Genomic DNA, 15,084 nt, shown 5'->3' on the forward strand with positions numbered 1-15,084 from the left:
GTTCTTAAACATTTATCAATAATCCACAGGGCAGAGACATGACAAAGTGGATGGGCCTGAATTCAAGACTCATCTTCCTGAATTCAAATCTGGTTTCAGATACTTTGTGTGACCCTGGGCAAGTCACTTAACCCTGTTTACCTTAGTTTACTCATCTGTACAATGAGTTCGAGATACTGGAGTAAACCACTCCAGTATTTTTGCCAAGAAAATGGGTTCACAAAAAGTAGAACATGATCAAAACAACTGAATAATAGTACACCATTGATTATACTGTATTTCTGAACAAAGCCCCACCTTTCTTCCCTCTTCCTCATTTCTAAAGCTGAAAAGAACCTTTAAATTTGATTGATACAAAGGGGATCTCCAGGAGTCATTTTCTCAAAAGATTTTATCTCTAGGTCTAATTCTTACTTGTATATGGACATTTAATTCAACAGACATTTATAAAATACTACTATGCATACGATACTACTGATATTTTCCATGCTTTACTAATATATGTCCATTTTGTTTCCTGTTTCCTTGACAATGTTCAATACACATGAACACAACAGATTATTATCCCTTTAGTAAAAACTTATAAAATAAATCCTTGAAATATTAACAAAGCCATATCTTACATCTGTTTTTCTAATTTTTTTATGAGATGTTACTGTGATGTTACTCCTTGTAAAGCAAAAAAATATAATCCTCTGATTTTTCTTTTATAAACACTCACATTTCTGAATTATGTATTTCTTAAAGACTTACAGATGTATTCCAGATTTCAGATACATTACCACCACTCCCAACTAGATTTGACTGTCAGTCAGCATGTGTTAAGTACTTCCTATTTGCCCAGTACTATGCTAAGCATTGGAAATACAAAGAAAGGCAAAAAAAACAAAACAAAACAAAAAAAAACATGGTTCATGCTCTCAAAGAGTTCAAATTCTACTGGAAGAGACAATAAGTCTCTCCCAAGTACATATAAGATATACACAGTATAATTGAAGATAATTCTGGAGAAAAAAAAAACTAATGGGAGGGAGGGGAAGGGGGAAGAAAAGAGATAAAGAAAGAGAATACAAAGTAGAGTAGAGAAAGGAGAACAAGGAGGGAGAGAGGGAGAGACAGACAGACAGACAGACAGAGACAGAGAGAGAAAGAGAGAGGGAGGAAGAAAGAGAGGGAGGTAAAGAGAAAAGGAGGGAGGGGAAGAGGGAAGGAGAGAGAAAGGGAGGGAGAGAGAAAGAGAAGGAGAGAGGTAAAGAGAGGGAGGGAGATAAAGAGAGAGATAGAGGGAGGAAAGGAGAGACAGAGAGAGAGAGAGAGACAGAGACAGAGACAGAAACAGAGAGAGGGAGAGAGAAGAGAATGGGATGGGTGAAAGAGAGGAGAAGAATGAAAGAGAAGAAAGGAGGGAAGGAAAAGGACAGACAGAGACAGAGAGGAAGAGAGGGAGAGGGAGGGAGGGAGAAGGAAGAAGGGGAGAGAGAGAACACTAGAAAGACCTCTAGAAGAAAGTAAGATCTGAGTTAAGTCTTGAAAGAAGCCAAAAAAGTCCCTGAAAGTAGAGGAGGAAACGGGGAACAGTCAATGCACAGGTATGGATGAAGATATGATGTTATTTGGGAGGAACAGGAAATATCAATGGATCTTAGGTAGGAGAAGGAGGTAGAAGGAGACTAAAGGCAGGAAGAAGTCAAGGACTTTATATTTGAGCCTGGAGGCAATAAGGAGCCATTTGAATGAAGCAATGACTTAAGGAAAATTACTTTAGCATCTGAATAGAGGAAGTATTGAATGGGGAGAGGCAGACCCATCAGGCAGGTTTTTGCATAGTCCAGGTGTGAGGTGATAAGGTTTGCACCAATGGCAGCCATGTCAAAATTGCAAAAGGAAAATGACAAAATTTGGAAAGACAGGGGTTATGGAGAAGGAACCTGAGCATGATGAGGAGTCAAGGATAATGGTGAGATTTCAAGACTTACTTCATAGGAGGATGTTGTTGTCCTCAATAGTAATAGGAAAGTTAGAAAGAGAAGCACAACCCCAGAGAGATGAAACCAACTTTCTAAGGTCACACTTGAAGAACACTACAAAAGATGCTTCCTTTCTTTTTTTGTCTAATATCTCTACATTCTTTAAAAGTGTGATGATCCAAATAAGACACAATCGTCTCCCATAGATTTGATGAATGTGATGCCATACAATGCAATGCAATGGGAAGGAAGGAATCCTTCCTAGCAACTGAAATTCAGGGTCCTGTAAGTACTTCCTGTAGCATGCTGGTTATTTATTACATGGTACCTGACTATTATCATCTTTGACTTGATTACTAACATCTTTGACTAATATTAAAACTCTGACCACCCAGGCTAGTCTTTGCTTTCTCCATCTTTCTCCTTCCTCAAATGGTCATGTCAAATTTCTGTTTCTTGGTTTTCATAGGAATATCTTTCTAATTTAGCAGGTATTTTGGTTTTTATTTTCTCTATTCTAGAGTTTTAATAACTCCAACCAATAAGTGTTATCTGCAGATGTAACAGACATATCCTCAATTCCTTCATCATCAAAAAGACATTGGTTAGATTAAACCTTGGGGCTGGTTTCTGAAGACCCCTCTTTTTATTGTATTTTAATTTCAACATTACAAACTAGGGTTATAGGAAAATACAAAATCCAGATGAGTTCTAGAGAAATCTGCAGGTTGTCAAATGTACCTCATCCACATATGAAGAGCCATTTAGAGAAGAGCTTCTTAACCCGAGGTCTGTGAATTTTTTTATTTTTAACATCTTTATAATTATTTCAATATAATTTAGTCAACCAATAAGCATTTATTAGGTGCCTACTCTGTGTCAAGCACTGTGCTAAGCATTTTGGGACACAAAAAATAAAATCCATGTCTTTGAGGAGCTCATAAACCAAGTGATTTTTCTTGTAATCTTATGTATTTTATTTTATACATTAGAAAAAAATCATTCTGAGACCATAAACTTCACCAGATTGTCAATGGGGTTCATAACACATATACACATACAAACATACACACAAGTTAAGAACCATTGCTTTTAAATCATTAAAAGCCATTAATGACAGTTCTAATCTGACCTAAGTAGAAGAAATTCTGTCTATTGCTTTTATGCATTCTGAAAACTTTGTTTGCAAGGCCTGAATATCTTGTGAGTATATTTTAAGGGGCTCGTTATTTATTGAACTTAATGAAAGTCGGATAAATGACATTTGCATTACTAATAGGTCTCTTTCACAGCATGTTGACACTTCTCTTGGTTATGGATGATTTTAATGGTTCTTTGAAACTGGGAAGATCCCATCTGGCCATTTGCAAGCACACACAGGTTTTTTGTGTATTTTGTACACTGCAGCAACTGTCTTCAGCTACAACCTGGCACCAATGTTTTATTTGAGGTTGGCTCTTGGAATATGTATATGATATGGGATCAGAGCAGAGACCAGAATCCAGGTCTTGGCTTTGCCATTCACTAGCTCTTTGACCTTAAGGAAAGTCACTATGTTTCAACTGTCTTACTTTCATCATCTAGAAAGTGAAAATTGGACGACATCGAGGGTTCTTAGCCTGGGGTCCACAAATCACTGAGGTCTATGCATAGATTTCAGAGGTCCCATGAACTTGGATGAGAGAACATTACATTGTTATGAAATATATTTGTTTTTCCTTTGTAACCCTATATGTTTTATTTTTATTTATTAAAAAAAAATTATTCTGAGAGGGGATCCATAGCCTTCACCAGAATGCCAAAGGAGTCCATGGTACAAAAAAAGATTAAGAACTCTTAGTAGATGATCTGTGGGGAGAATTGTGGCTCAGACACTCTCCATTTCTATATGAGTCCTATTGCCCTGTGTCTATTTAGTCAATGAAAAGCTGAAAAGATAACCAATATCAAAAACAACTTGGTCAAGAAGGGGTTTCTTGATTCTCAAAATCCAATTCTCAGTTCTGACCTGTCAAATATTGCTTTCTGTCACTATCCCAACTGTCCATCTGCATTGGCCATGGCAATATTTTATAAAGAAGAAGTCAAGATTGACTTCTAAGCAGAGATCATTATCCTATTCATGGTAGCAAATAATTATATGTATTTACAGATTCCCAAGACAGTTTGCTCTTCTTATTTGCTGATGACTGTCTGGAATTCCTCCCTCAACTCCATTTTTTTCTAAGGCTGAAATTGGGCCTACTCATATTTCTGTCAGAAAGTCTTAGATTTTAGAAAACTTGAACCAATTCTATTCAGTTAGTCAAGGGCTTTAGAAATTGTCTTTTTCCAAAACTAGCTTTAACCTTTTATACAAAAAGTAGCTCTAGAGACCAAATCTGTGATTTCACTGATACAAGGAACTCCTAGGTGAAAAAATTCTCTTTACAACTGTAGGTTACCATCTTTTCTGTAACTTAGAATTTAAGAGAATTTTCATGGCCTAAAATGACTAATCCAGAGTCATATATTCAGTATATGTCAGAGGTAGATATATGATAGAAATAATATTAAAATGAAACATATATTATTCTTATTATTTATATACATACACGAACTATGTGTTCTCAAAGACCTTTGCTTCTTGACCTTTTTTAAAAAAAAGTAAATATGTAAGTTAATCAAATATGTGAAAATGCATTTTTATTAGATAAATTAATAGAAAGATCTTCATTTCCAAAGGATTTAACATATGAGGTCTGAAAATAGCCAGCTTCCCTATGGCAATTAAAATGTGATTCAGTTTACAAAAATTCAATTTTCATGTAACATTTTCAGGAACTCATCAATTATATAAAGTGAAGACCTTGTAAATTCAATATTTCTGCCCTTTCAGGATGAATGGCAATAGAGTTTTTCCAATTACAGATCTCTTTTGCATATCTTTAAGCATTTGCTGGCATAGACATACATGCATACATATGTGTCAATAATAATGACAATCATCATATCTAACATTTTTATATAATCCTTTAAAGTTTGCAAAGTGCTTAAAATCTATCATCCCAATATCTGTCACAATCTGGATGTGTCTTTTGGCTGTACCATTAAATATGCCTGATATATATATCTATATATATGTTCCCAATATATTACATCTGGGCATACATATTCATTTTCAAGATGCCATTGTTTGAAATTAAGAATTATATAACTATTATCAAGGTTGGTGGCGAGACTTGGAATTTTAAAATTAAAGGATAATAGGATTACAGACATAATGTTCAAAGGGACCTCAAAGGTCATTTAGTCCAAGTTCCTTATTTTACAGATAAGGAAATTGAGGCCCAAGAAAGATTTAGTGACTGCAGTTGGAAAAGTAATAAATTGTAGAGCTGATATTAAAAAACGGCTGATAAAAGACTGCAAGCTCAATGGGAAGTTTAGCAGTCTTTCAGTTGTATCACACTGTTCCCTGACTCTTGCTCACCAAGATGCAATGGCTTGCCAACCCAACAACATGGAAGGAATCACAAAATCACAAAGTAAGAAGAAAACAAGAGTTTCTTTGACAAGGTCACTTGACAAGGCTTCTCCTTAAAGGCTCCCAGTAAAAAGGGATCACCTGACACAGCTGATGCTTCTTTTGATCAATTTTCATGATTGGGAGATTCTCCTGCACCTCAAAGCCAATCCTTGCCTTCCTACCACTCTCGTAGATTGCTTTTATGACCAAGCAATCTCCCTTCCCTCTGGTAGCCCTTTAGTGTTCTTGATTTCCCCAAATTCTCCATCATCCCCATTTCCCACATTTGGATACAAAGACATCACTGTACCTTGAATCGTCCTCTTGAAGAAAGCTTTGCAGGCTTCACAGGAAGCTACCCCATAGTGGTACCCAGAAGCTATGTCCCCACACACCAGGCAGAGCCGCTTGGGGATGGCATTGAGCATATACTCGCACTTGGTGGGCGAGTCTTCCATGATGGCACTGGCACAGTCGTCATAGCGCTTGCGGCAGGAGGTACCACCCAGGCCTGTGCCGTTGAACATGGGAGGTGAGTCCAGGCCATTGGGATGACCCATGGCCAGGCCATAGCCACCGCTGGCATCAGAAGAGCCGCTGGGACTGTGGTGACTGATAGCATCAATGCCGGAGGATGGGCTGGAAGGCTCTGTCTTGATAAAGGAGCCACAGCTGGAGGTGAGGTGCCGCTCTTCTGCGGACATCCTATTCAGCAGCCTGTAGAAAAAGGGCAAAAGGAGTCACCCACTAAAAAGGAGCCAGGATCTGGGTCCTGCAGAGGAATTGCAAGGGATAACTGATCATAGCTTGGGTCCCTGGCATTGGCAGAGGAGATGGGTTCTTTATGACTAGAAGGGTTGTTTGTGACTAGAGGGCAGAACCAAACAAATAGGCCCACAAAAAGATTGGCCCCATGACCTTGGGCTTATTAGCCCTCATCAAGCCCACCAGCCATTGAACACCAGCTTTAGGATAATCAGTTGTAGCCTCAGAAGGGTGTTTGGAGGCTGCCTGACATCACTAGGAGATTGATAATTCATGAACCCATGCCTTCAGTTATTTTAGACCCAAATATGTGACTGGGATTGCCGAGAAGACCACACCATAAAATCCTGCTAATGGATCAAATAAAATTATCTTATTTTAATAATATAATATAATAATATTATATTATTATATAATAATGATAATAATGATAATATATTATAATAATTATATTATATATTATATATATAATACATAATTATTATTGATAATAATAATATAATAGTGTCTGTCTAGATAACACTGTTAAATTTACAAAACACTTTTCTTGCAACAACCGTATGAAGTAGGCGATACAAATTATTATGATCCACATTTCCATTTGAGGAAATTAAGGATGAGAATGATGAAGTAACTGGCTTCAAAACTATAAATATCATAGACAGGGCATATAGATTCATATATATCAACTGAAAAAGATCTCATTTGGCTCCGAATCTATCCCCCTCATTTTTCAAATAAAAACAGGAGTTACTAAACTGTATATAAGGGTTTCTGCAGGCTGCATATTCATTTAGTTTTTTTTTTTATTCATTTAGTTTTAAAGTATAATGATATTTATGTTTTTTTTTAACAAATTATATAGATCCTAAAAAGAAAAAGAAAACAAGAAGAAAGTGAAGTAGGTAAAAGTGAAGAAGGAAGGAAGGAAGGAAGGAAGGAAGGAAGGAAGGAAGGAAGGAAGGAAGGAAGGAAGGAAGGAAGAGGGAAATAGGAGGGAGGGAGGGACAAAGAGAGGGAGGGGAAGGAAGGGAGGGTGGAAGGAATGAGAGAGGGAGGGAGGGAAAAAGGGAGGAAAGGAAGAAGGGATGGAGGAAGGGAAGGAGGGAAGGAAGGAGGAAGGAAGGAGGGAAGAAAGCAGAAAGAAAGGAAGAAAGAAGGAAGTAGGGAAGGAAGGAAGCAGGGGAGGAAGGAAGGAAGGAGGGAAGGGGGAAGAAAGAAAAAGAAAAACAGAAACCAGAAATACCAGGAAAGTTAAGTGATTTGTCAAGTATATCCAAGTACAAAGTGTCAAAGGCAAGATTTGAATTTTGAGTCAGCTAGGTGACATAGTGGATAGGATACCAGGTCTGAAAATCAGAAAGTCTTCACTTCCTGAGTTCAAATCTGGCCTAGCTGTGTGGCCTTGAAAAAGTCATTTAACATTATTTGCCTCAGTTTCCTCATCTGTAAAATGAGTTGAAGAAGGAAATGACAAAGCACTCCTGGTTTTCTGCCAAAAAACCCCAAATAAGGTCATGAAGGACTCTCATGAAGAGTCAAACAGGTGAAACGACTGAAAAACAACCTCTGACTAGAGAGTCAGTGCCCTTCATACAGTTCGGTGCTGATTCAAATGTAGGAAAACAGGTCTATACCAAGTACAATGATGGTTTCACTACAGATCTAAAGCTGCATCTTCAAGATCTTAGTTCATCAAAACAACATTTTTCTTCCTTCTTTTCTTTCTTTTTTTGAAGATAAGGTAAAGGGTGATTAAGTGACTCAGTATTATATAGCTAGTAAGTATCTGAATTCAAGTCCTACATACTCCAGAGCTGGTGTTCTATCCACTGTGCCACCTGGATGCCCTCAATATTTTTTCTAACAGTAACATTTTAGTATTAAATCCATTTTAAAAATCAGACTAGTGATTTCATTGATGTTGACAATTTTCAGTGAAGAAACTTCCTCCACCAAATCATATCAGCAATTGTTCCATAACTTATATCATCTTACAAAGTCAGGTGGGTCATGGGGACTTTAAATGGCTTAGTTCTCCAGGATTATATGAACACCATGTTTCAGAAGCAAGACTTAAACTTCAGTCTTATTGATGTCAAATTGAGCATTCTAACAACTAATCTGGGCTGCTTTTCAGGTTCATTTTATTGTCTACCAAATTGCAACCAATTATATTCTAAGTCTTTGGAAATTATTATTCATGATCACTCTAGTAACTAGAATGTTTGATTAACCTGCATTTCCTTCCCCAACTATGCTGAATAATATATACTATTATTCATATATGATTATGAACTCTGCTCCCCAAATCAGTTTCCCACTTACTTCCCAGTTATGGTAACCATTTGCTGATTCTGCACCTTTACCATATTCCTTCTGTGTGTATCAATACTCCTTTTCAAGGGCAGCGAGGTGGCACAATGTTTAAAGTGCCCATCCTGGACTCAGGAAGACTCATCTTCTAGAGTTCAAATCCAATCTTAGATACTAACTAGTTGTGTAACCCTGAACAATTCCCTTAATTCTGTTTGCCTCAGTTTTCTCATCTGTAAAATGAGCCGGAGAGAGAAATGGCAAACTGTTCCAGTTTCTTTGCTATTAAATAAAAGCCCAAATGGGATCGCAAAGAGTCAGATTCAATTGAAAAATAACTGAACAGCAGCTCCTTTTCAAGTCAACTGGTCAGGACTAGAAGGGTTGTTTGTGACTAGAGGGCAGAACCAAACCAATAGACCCACAAAAAGATTGGCCCCATGACCTTGGACTTATTAGCCTTCATCAAGCCCATTAGCCACTGAACACCAGCTTTAGGATAATCAGTTGTAGCCTAAGAAGGGTGTTTGGAGGCTGCCTGACATCACTAGGTGATTGATAATTCATGAACCCACCATGCCTTTAGTTATTTTAGACCCAATTCATTTATTTTCCTTTTTATTCTTAGATTAGATGAATCAGACTTCTTCAGTTCCTTATATATATTTTCCATCACAGACCCCAGGGAAATGCTGCACTAAGGTATAGTAATTACAGGAGTAATCTTTTCTTAGGGTCTCAAGTTTGCTGGTGAATCTGAGTCTCGATCATCTGATACCAAAGTTTGGAAACGCAGGCAGTCCTAAGAACCTTTGTGGGGACACAGTTATTCCCCAGCCAGCTTCTGTGTCTCAAAGGGCTGGCATTTCCTCATCTCCAGTGGCACATTTCTGGTACTTTTCCACCAGGTTATGTGGGTTTTTCTCTGCCTACTCCCCTATGAATGGCCTGACCTGGAGAACCTACCACACACACACACACATACACACACACTCCTCTCTCCACCATAACTTCCCTGACCATTGCTAATAGCCAGTTCCCCAATACCCAACTCAGCCTTATCTCTACCCCAGGAACTCCTTTTGCCCTAGTTTCTCACTGTGCCCTCTGAAAATTTTCCACTATTGTCCTAAAGTGAAAAGGGTACCAGATTTAGCATTAGCTCACCTGAGTTAGAATCCTGGCTCTGTCACTTATAAGAGGTGTGAATCTACATGAGTCTTCCTTCCTCTGGCCTCAGTTTCCCTATCTGTAAAATTAAAGGCTTGAACTAGACGACCTCTGATTCCCTTTAACTCTGATTTATAATCTAAGAGCCAATGAAAGCTGATCTAGGTTGGCAGCAAGGAGGAGAGGATCCTCTTCCTTTCCTTTAGCAATTGCTCTGGGAGAAACCAGCAGTAGAGATGCTGAAGAAGAGATTTGTGTTTCAGGTAGGGGCTGGACCAACCGATCCCTGAGGCCCCTTCTCACTGTGTGTACTCAGGGAATGCAAACATTTTAATATCAGCCTGAACAGAGCCTAATTAGGAAGGTAAATCTGATGGGAAAGAATTACATAATGATAATTTGGCTATTATCCACTCTTTAGGATAATCCTTACCACTGCTTCCTTTTGTTAGCTCAGGTCACTGTAAGTTGACTAGGTATGCTTTAATTTTTTTTTCATTGATGAATTAAATGGGTGTCTTCTAGATCGAAGCACCATATTTGGCAATATGGGAGATATAAAGAGGGATAAAATACTGAAATCAGACAACTTAATTCAACCTTTACTTGGTGCTATGTTTAGGTATTTAATACAATGTACTATGTACAGGGAAAAAAAACCTAAAAATTAACCCACAGGAAAAGAAATAAGTTCTATAGGAGTTATACAAATAATCCATATTGTTTTATAGCTTCAGGTATTGCTGATCAATCTTTGGAGACAATAAAATCATCCTACTGGAGAAACAAGCAGAATACCAGCAGAGCATTAAGACTTCCTTTTCACCCACATCTGTTTTGACCACTCTCTTGGGTGATATAAGGTGTGTATCCCTTCTCCCAGTCACTAGTTGATCTGGGTAAATGACCAGATGAAATTAGACCAAGACCCACCTCATGATCCCTGTAAAGGATAGCGAGGGGGGGGGGGGCAGTTGCCTCATTATCTGTCACTAATTCTTTGTCGAGCTTGGTCATAATGGGAGAAAAGGGAGAAGACAATAGTCAGAATAAACTAGCTTTTTGTAGCTTTGCCTTTATTTAAACATGCCCTCAGCAATCTTTTCTTGCTCCATCCTAAATGTTTACTCTTTGTTTTAGACCTAAGGGAAGGGCAACAGGAAACGTATTACCAGTACACCGAGCTCCCATCTTATATACAGATTTGATTCATAAGACCCTTCTTCATCCTGCACAGAAAATGCCAGACATGTTCATTGAATTCTGGTGACCTCAAGAATGAAAAGGAAACAAATTTGATCCTGCTTTCCTCGGAGTTGGCCGGGAAGCTGTGCTGCTATTTTGGTGCCCAAGTCACGGGCTTGAGGATGTTAGGGGTTGAGTGAGTGGGGAGGGGAGTCTAAGTATTTCATTCCCTTGGTGTCTCCTCTGAGGTCATTCTTTCTACTCACTTTGCCATTTTCGTAACCATTTTTTAGTCCTGCCTTTACCCCAGAGAGCCCCTTTCTGTTCCGAGATTTCTAGAATTACATATAGTGCAAAGGCTATGTAAAAGTGTGTGTGACAGCTGGGGACTTAGCCAAATTCTAGCTCCTTTGGCTGGAGTGAGCCGGCTAAGGTACCCGTTCTTAGGATCCAAGACTGCAAAGGATCTTAGAGATCTCAGAATTAATGGATTTGGAACTGCAAGGAATTTTAGAAACTATTAATCCCAACCCCTTCATTTTACCAGATGAGAAAACTGAGGTTTTAGGATTTCCTAGGGTGACAAAGGAGCAAAGATTTGAATCCGGGTCTTCCTGATTCCAAAATAAGCACTCCATCCATTATCTGATTGCTTCAGGTATAGAGCTACTTTAGATAGCTCAGTTCTTCAGGTGAAGGGGGAAAAAGACATAGAGAGGAGATATATCTATCAAGATTAAAAGGTAGGATTCAAGTAGGATTCAAGATCCAAGTAATTGGCTTAAAAATCCATTGATTTATGTTTCCTTCTATCTCTATTGGAATGTGTAGATGCAAGTTTTCTCCTATCTCTCAGGGAGATTTATGCTTATCTCAAAGTAGGGACTAGTAAATTTTTTTGCCTTGTAAGAAGGATTTAACTATTCCAATGAAGTGTAACTGAAGCATTTGACCTTGATCTTGAAGCCTCAGGAAGGTAAAGGTTTATTGAAAAGGACTTAAACTCTAGGGAATGAGAGTATTAATGATAGAGGAACAGTGGGTCAAGACCTGTTGCCAGAAGACCAAAGGAAAAGGGTTCTCAAGATACCTAAATCTTCAAAATGAGTGCTTGATTGGGCCTGGATGATGATAAGTGATTAAACAAGTAGTTTAATTTTAACAAGTAGCTTCCTGTTCCAGGAAGAACTTATGCCTTTTCCCAGATCTGTTTCTGTATTTTAGCCAGCAATTAAACTGGGTTATAGTGCTACACATGAATTATTAGGAGTGGGGATAGGAGAGGAGACAGTGGCTCCTCCAAATATGTTAAGTCACCCAAATAACTTGGAAGAAACTGAAGTGATATCATCAATATTATCATCATCATAACTACCATTTATATACCTTATTAAGGTTTGGAAAGCACAATTGCTATTATTTATTATTATTATTATTATTATCTTATTTGAATCTCACAATGGCCTTGGGATACAATTATTATCTCCATTTTACAAATGAGGAAACTGAGGCAAACAGAAGTAAGTGACTTGCACAAGGACACATAGCTAGGAAGTGTCTGAGGCAGTATTTGAATTCAGGTCTTCCTGCTTCCAAGTCTGATACCCTATCTACTGTGCCATGTAGCGGCCATCTAGAGACATGACCATCTCTGGAAAATGTTTTTGCCACCATGAAGTTAAGAGCCAAGAAGAAAACTTCTACCTTGGTCCCACTTTTTTCTCTTTCTTCTTGTTGCTACCTAATAGTTTCTCAGTTGTTATTCTCTTTTGGTGAGCTTTCTTCTTAACATTGCCAAATTTCGCAACTAAATTAATTCTATAATAATTATGGGTGATAGAATGTGATAGGGATGAGGTAGAGAGTAAATGAGAAGACATTCATAAGAGATGAAAGTTAAAGGGACTGGATTGAAACCAGTGGTCAAGGAGCACCCTTTTTGCTGCATCCAGAAATTCTTTCAGCGTCTCTGAGGTGGTGGTGGGAGGCAAGGCTAGGAAAGGGAGGAGGAGGGGACTGGTTTTGAACTGCTGTCCTCACTCTGGGGAGAAGTGGGTCATATCAGGTCCATTGTGCATTCCTGGCTGGAATCCAGTTCCAAAATGGATCAATGAAAATTGACTCTTTTTGGGGGGAGGGACTCGAGGCCACAGTCAGAGCTGCCTTTTGTAAAAGCAATATTCTGTGGCCTAAACCCCCAGAGGTATTGTTTTCCTTTTGATCCATCTTGTAACTAGATCTGAGCTACATATTGATAGACCTGCCCTGACCTAGATTTTTACCAACATCCTAACCAACACTGCCTCCCCTCCAGTCCCCCCATGCCGACCCCATTCCAGTATCACCCCTCTGGACACCTAAAAAGAGATCTTCTTAGGATAAAGCATTTTACCACCATGTTCTGGCAAGATTCTTAGAACAAGTACTAGGAATGAGTACTTTAGAGGTTTTGTTGGGGGTGGGAGCAGGAGAAAATACAAGCATCTCAATGTGAAACTGAATTATAGGATCTATTCTGTCTTGTTCCATAGGTTCAGAATTCTGCTCTCAATTTTAGTGCCCCGCCCATCATTATATTTAATTTACCTCATCTATCTGTGGGTGCAGATATACCCATATATACATAATATGTATATGCACCTATAATATATGTGTATATAAATTTTTGTGTAGGCAATTCACATATACATATATCTGTATATACAGTTCATTTCTATGTACATGTATGTTTACATAATATATGTATAAAGATACACCCATATATGTACATTTTGTACTATGTATGTATCTATAATATATGTGTATATAAATGTCTAGATCCATTCATATATACATGTATGCACATTTTGTAACTATATATGTATGTGTATATAATAAATGTGTATGTGTGTATATAGGAGTGTAGATACACTTATATACACATATATGTATATGTACATTTTGTACCTATGGCTGGAATCCTATATGTGTGTGCATGTGTATATGTGTTCTATATATGTGTATTATATATGTAGAATATGCTTTACATACATAGTTTGCATGTTATTTCTCCCATTAGATCATAAGCTCCTTGAGATCAGGAACTTTTTGCCATTTTTTGATGGAGGCAGCTAAGTGGCTCAGTGCATAGAGCACTAAGCCTGGAGTCAGGAAGACCTGAGTTTAAAGACATTTATTTTCTTCTCTGACACTTACTAGCTATGTGACTCTAGCAAATCACTTCACCTCTGTTTGCTATAAACCATCTTGTTGTTGATAAGGAGCATCAGGCATACTCTTTGACCAACAGTTTCAATACAATCTCTCTAACTTTCCTCTTTTATCATTTTCTCCTTGTGCACCGTCTACCTCATCACTATCATTCCTACATCATCTACCTCACATGCTATCACCCATAATAACTGCAGAATTAATTTAATTGTGAAATTTGATAATGTTAAGAGCTCACCCAAATAGAAATGGTAATCCACTCCAGTATCTTTGCCAAGAAAATCCCATGGACGGTATTGGTGTACCATGGTCCATGAGGTCACAGAGAGTTAGATACGACCGAACAACTCAACAACAACAACAATGTGTATTTATTGCAAACTTCAAGAACAAAGGACAAAAATAAGTATTATCACTGGTGTTCCTATTATTGATAGTGTTGTTTGTACTTCAGTAATTTATTTCATTATGAGAAAACTTTTTTCATTTTGTAGCTTTCCTCACCCAACTAATATACATAGTACAGACCTTGTTGTTCTTATTATCGTTCTATTTATTGTTTCTATTGTTATTTAGTCATGTCTGGCTCTTTATGATCCCATTTGGAGTTTTCTTGGTAAAGATACTAAAGTAGCTTGCCATTTCTTTCTCCAGCTCATTTGATAGATGAGGGAACTAAGGCAAACAGGATTAAGTGACAGCTGATAGGTACCTGAGGCCAGATTTGAACTCATGAAGATGACTCTTCCTGACTCCAGGTCCTGGACTCCAGAGTCCAGCATTTTATCCATTGTACCACCTATCAGTCTCATAAACATACCAGTATGGTAGAAACATACAGAGAAGTTGGAAAGGACCTAGATTATCATCTAGTCCAGTATCTTTCAAACTACATTTTATGAAACATTGAGTTCCAAATGAAATTCTAGATCTTTTGAATCATTTTAATACCAATGATATTTT

General features: G+C 37.9%; 1 protein-coding gene across 1 annotated transcript in view; it reads right to left on the reverse strand.

Annotated features, from left to right (window-relative positions):
• ESRRB (estrogen related receptor beta) overlaps positions 1 to 6,191 on the reverse strand; it is a 64,598-nt gene extending 58,407 nt beyond the window's left edge. The window contains exon 1 of the mRNA XM_012547859.2: positions 5,786 to 6,191. Within this exon, the coding sequence (XP_012403313.1) occupies positions 5,786 to 6,179 (394 nt within the window). The 5' untranslated portion in view covers positions 6,180 to 6,191. The remainder of the gene's footprint in view (positions 1 to 5,785) is intronic.
• Between the last annotated feature and the right edge of the window lie 8,893 nt (positions 6,192 to 15,084).

The sequence above is a fragment of the Sarcophilus harrisii genome, chromosome 2 (assembly GCF_902635505.1).
Source record: "Sarcophilus harrisii chromosome 2, mSarHar1.11, whole genome shotgun sequence".
NCBI classification, from domain to species: domain Eukaryota; kingdom Metazoa; phylum Chordata; class Mammalia; order Dasyuromorphia; family Dasyuridae; genus Sarcophilus; species Sarcophilus harrisii.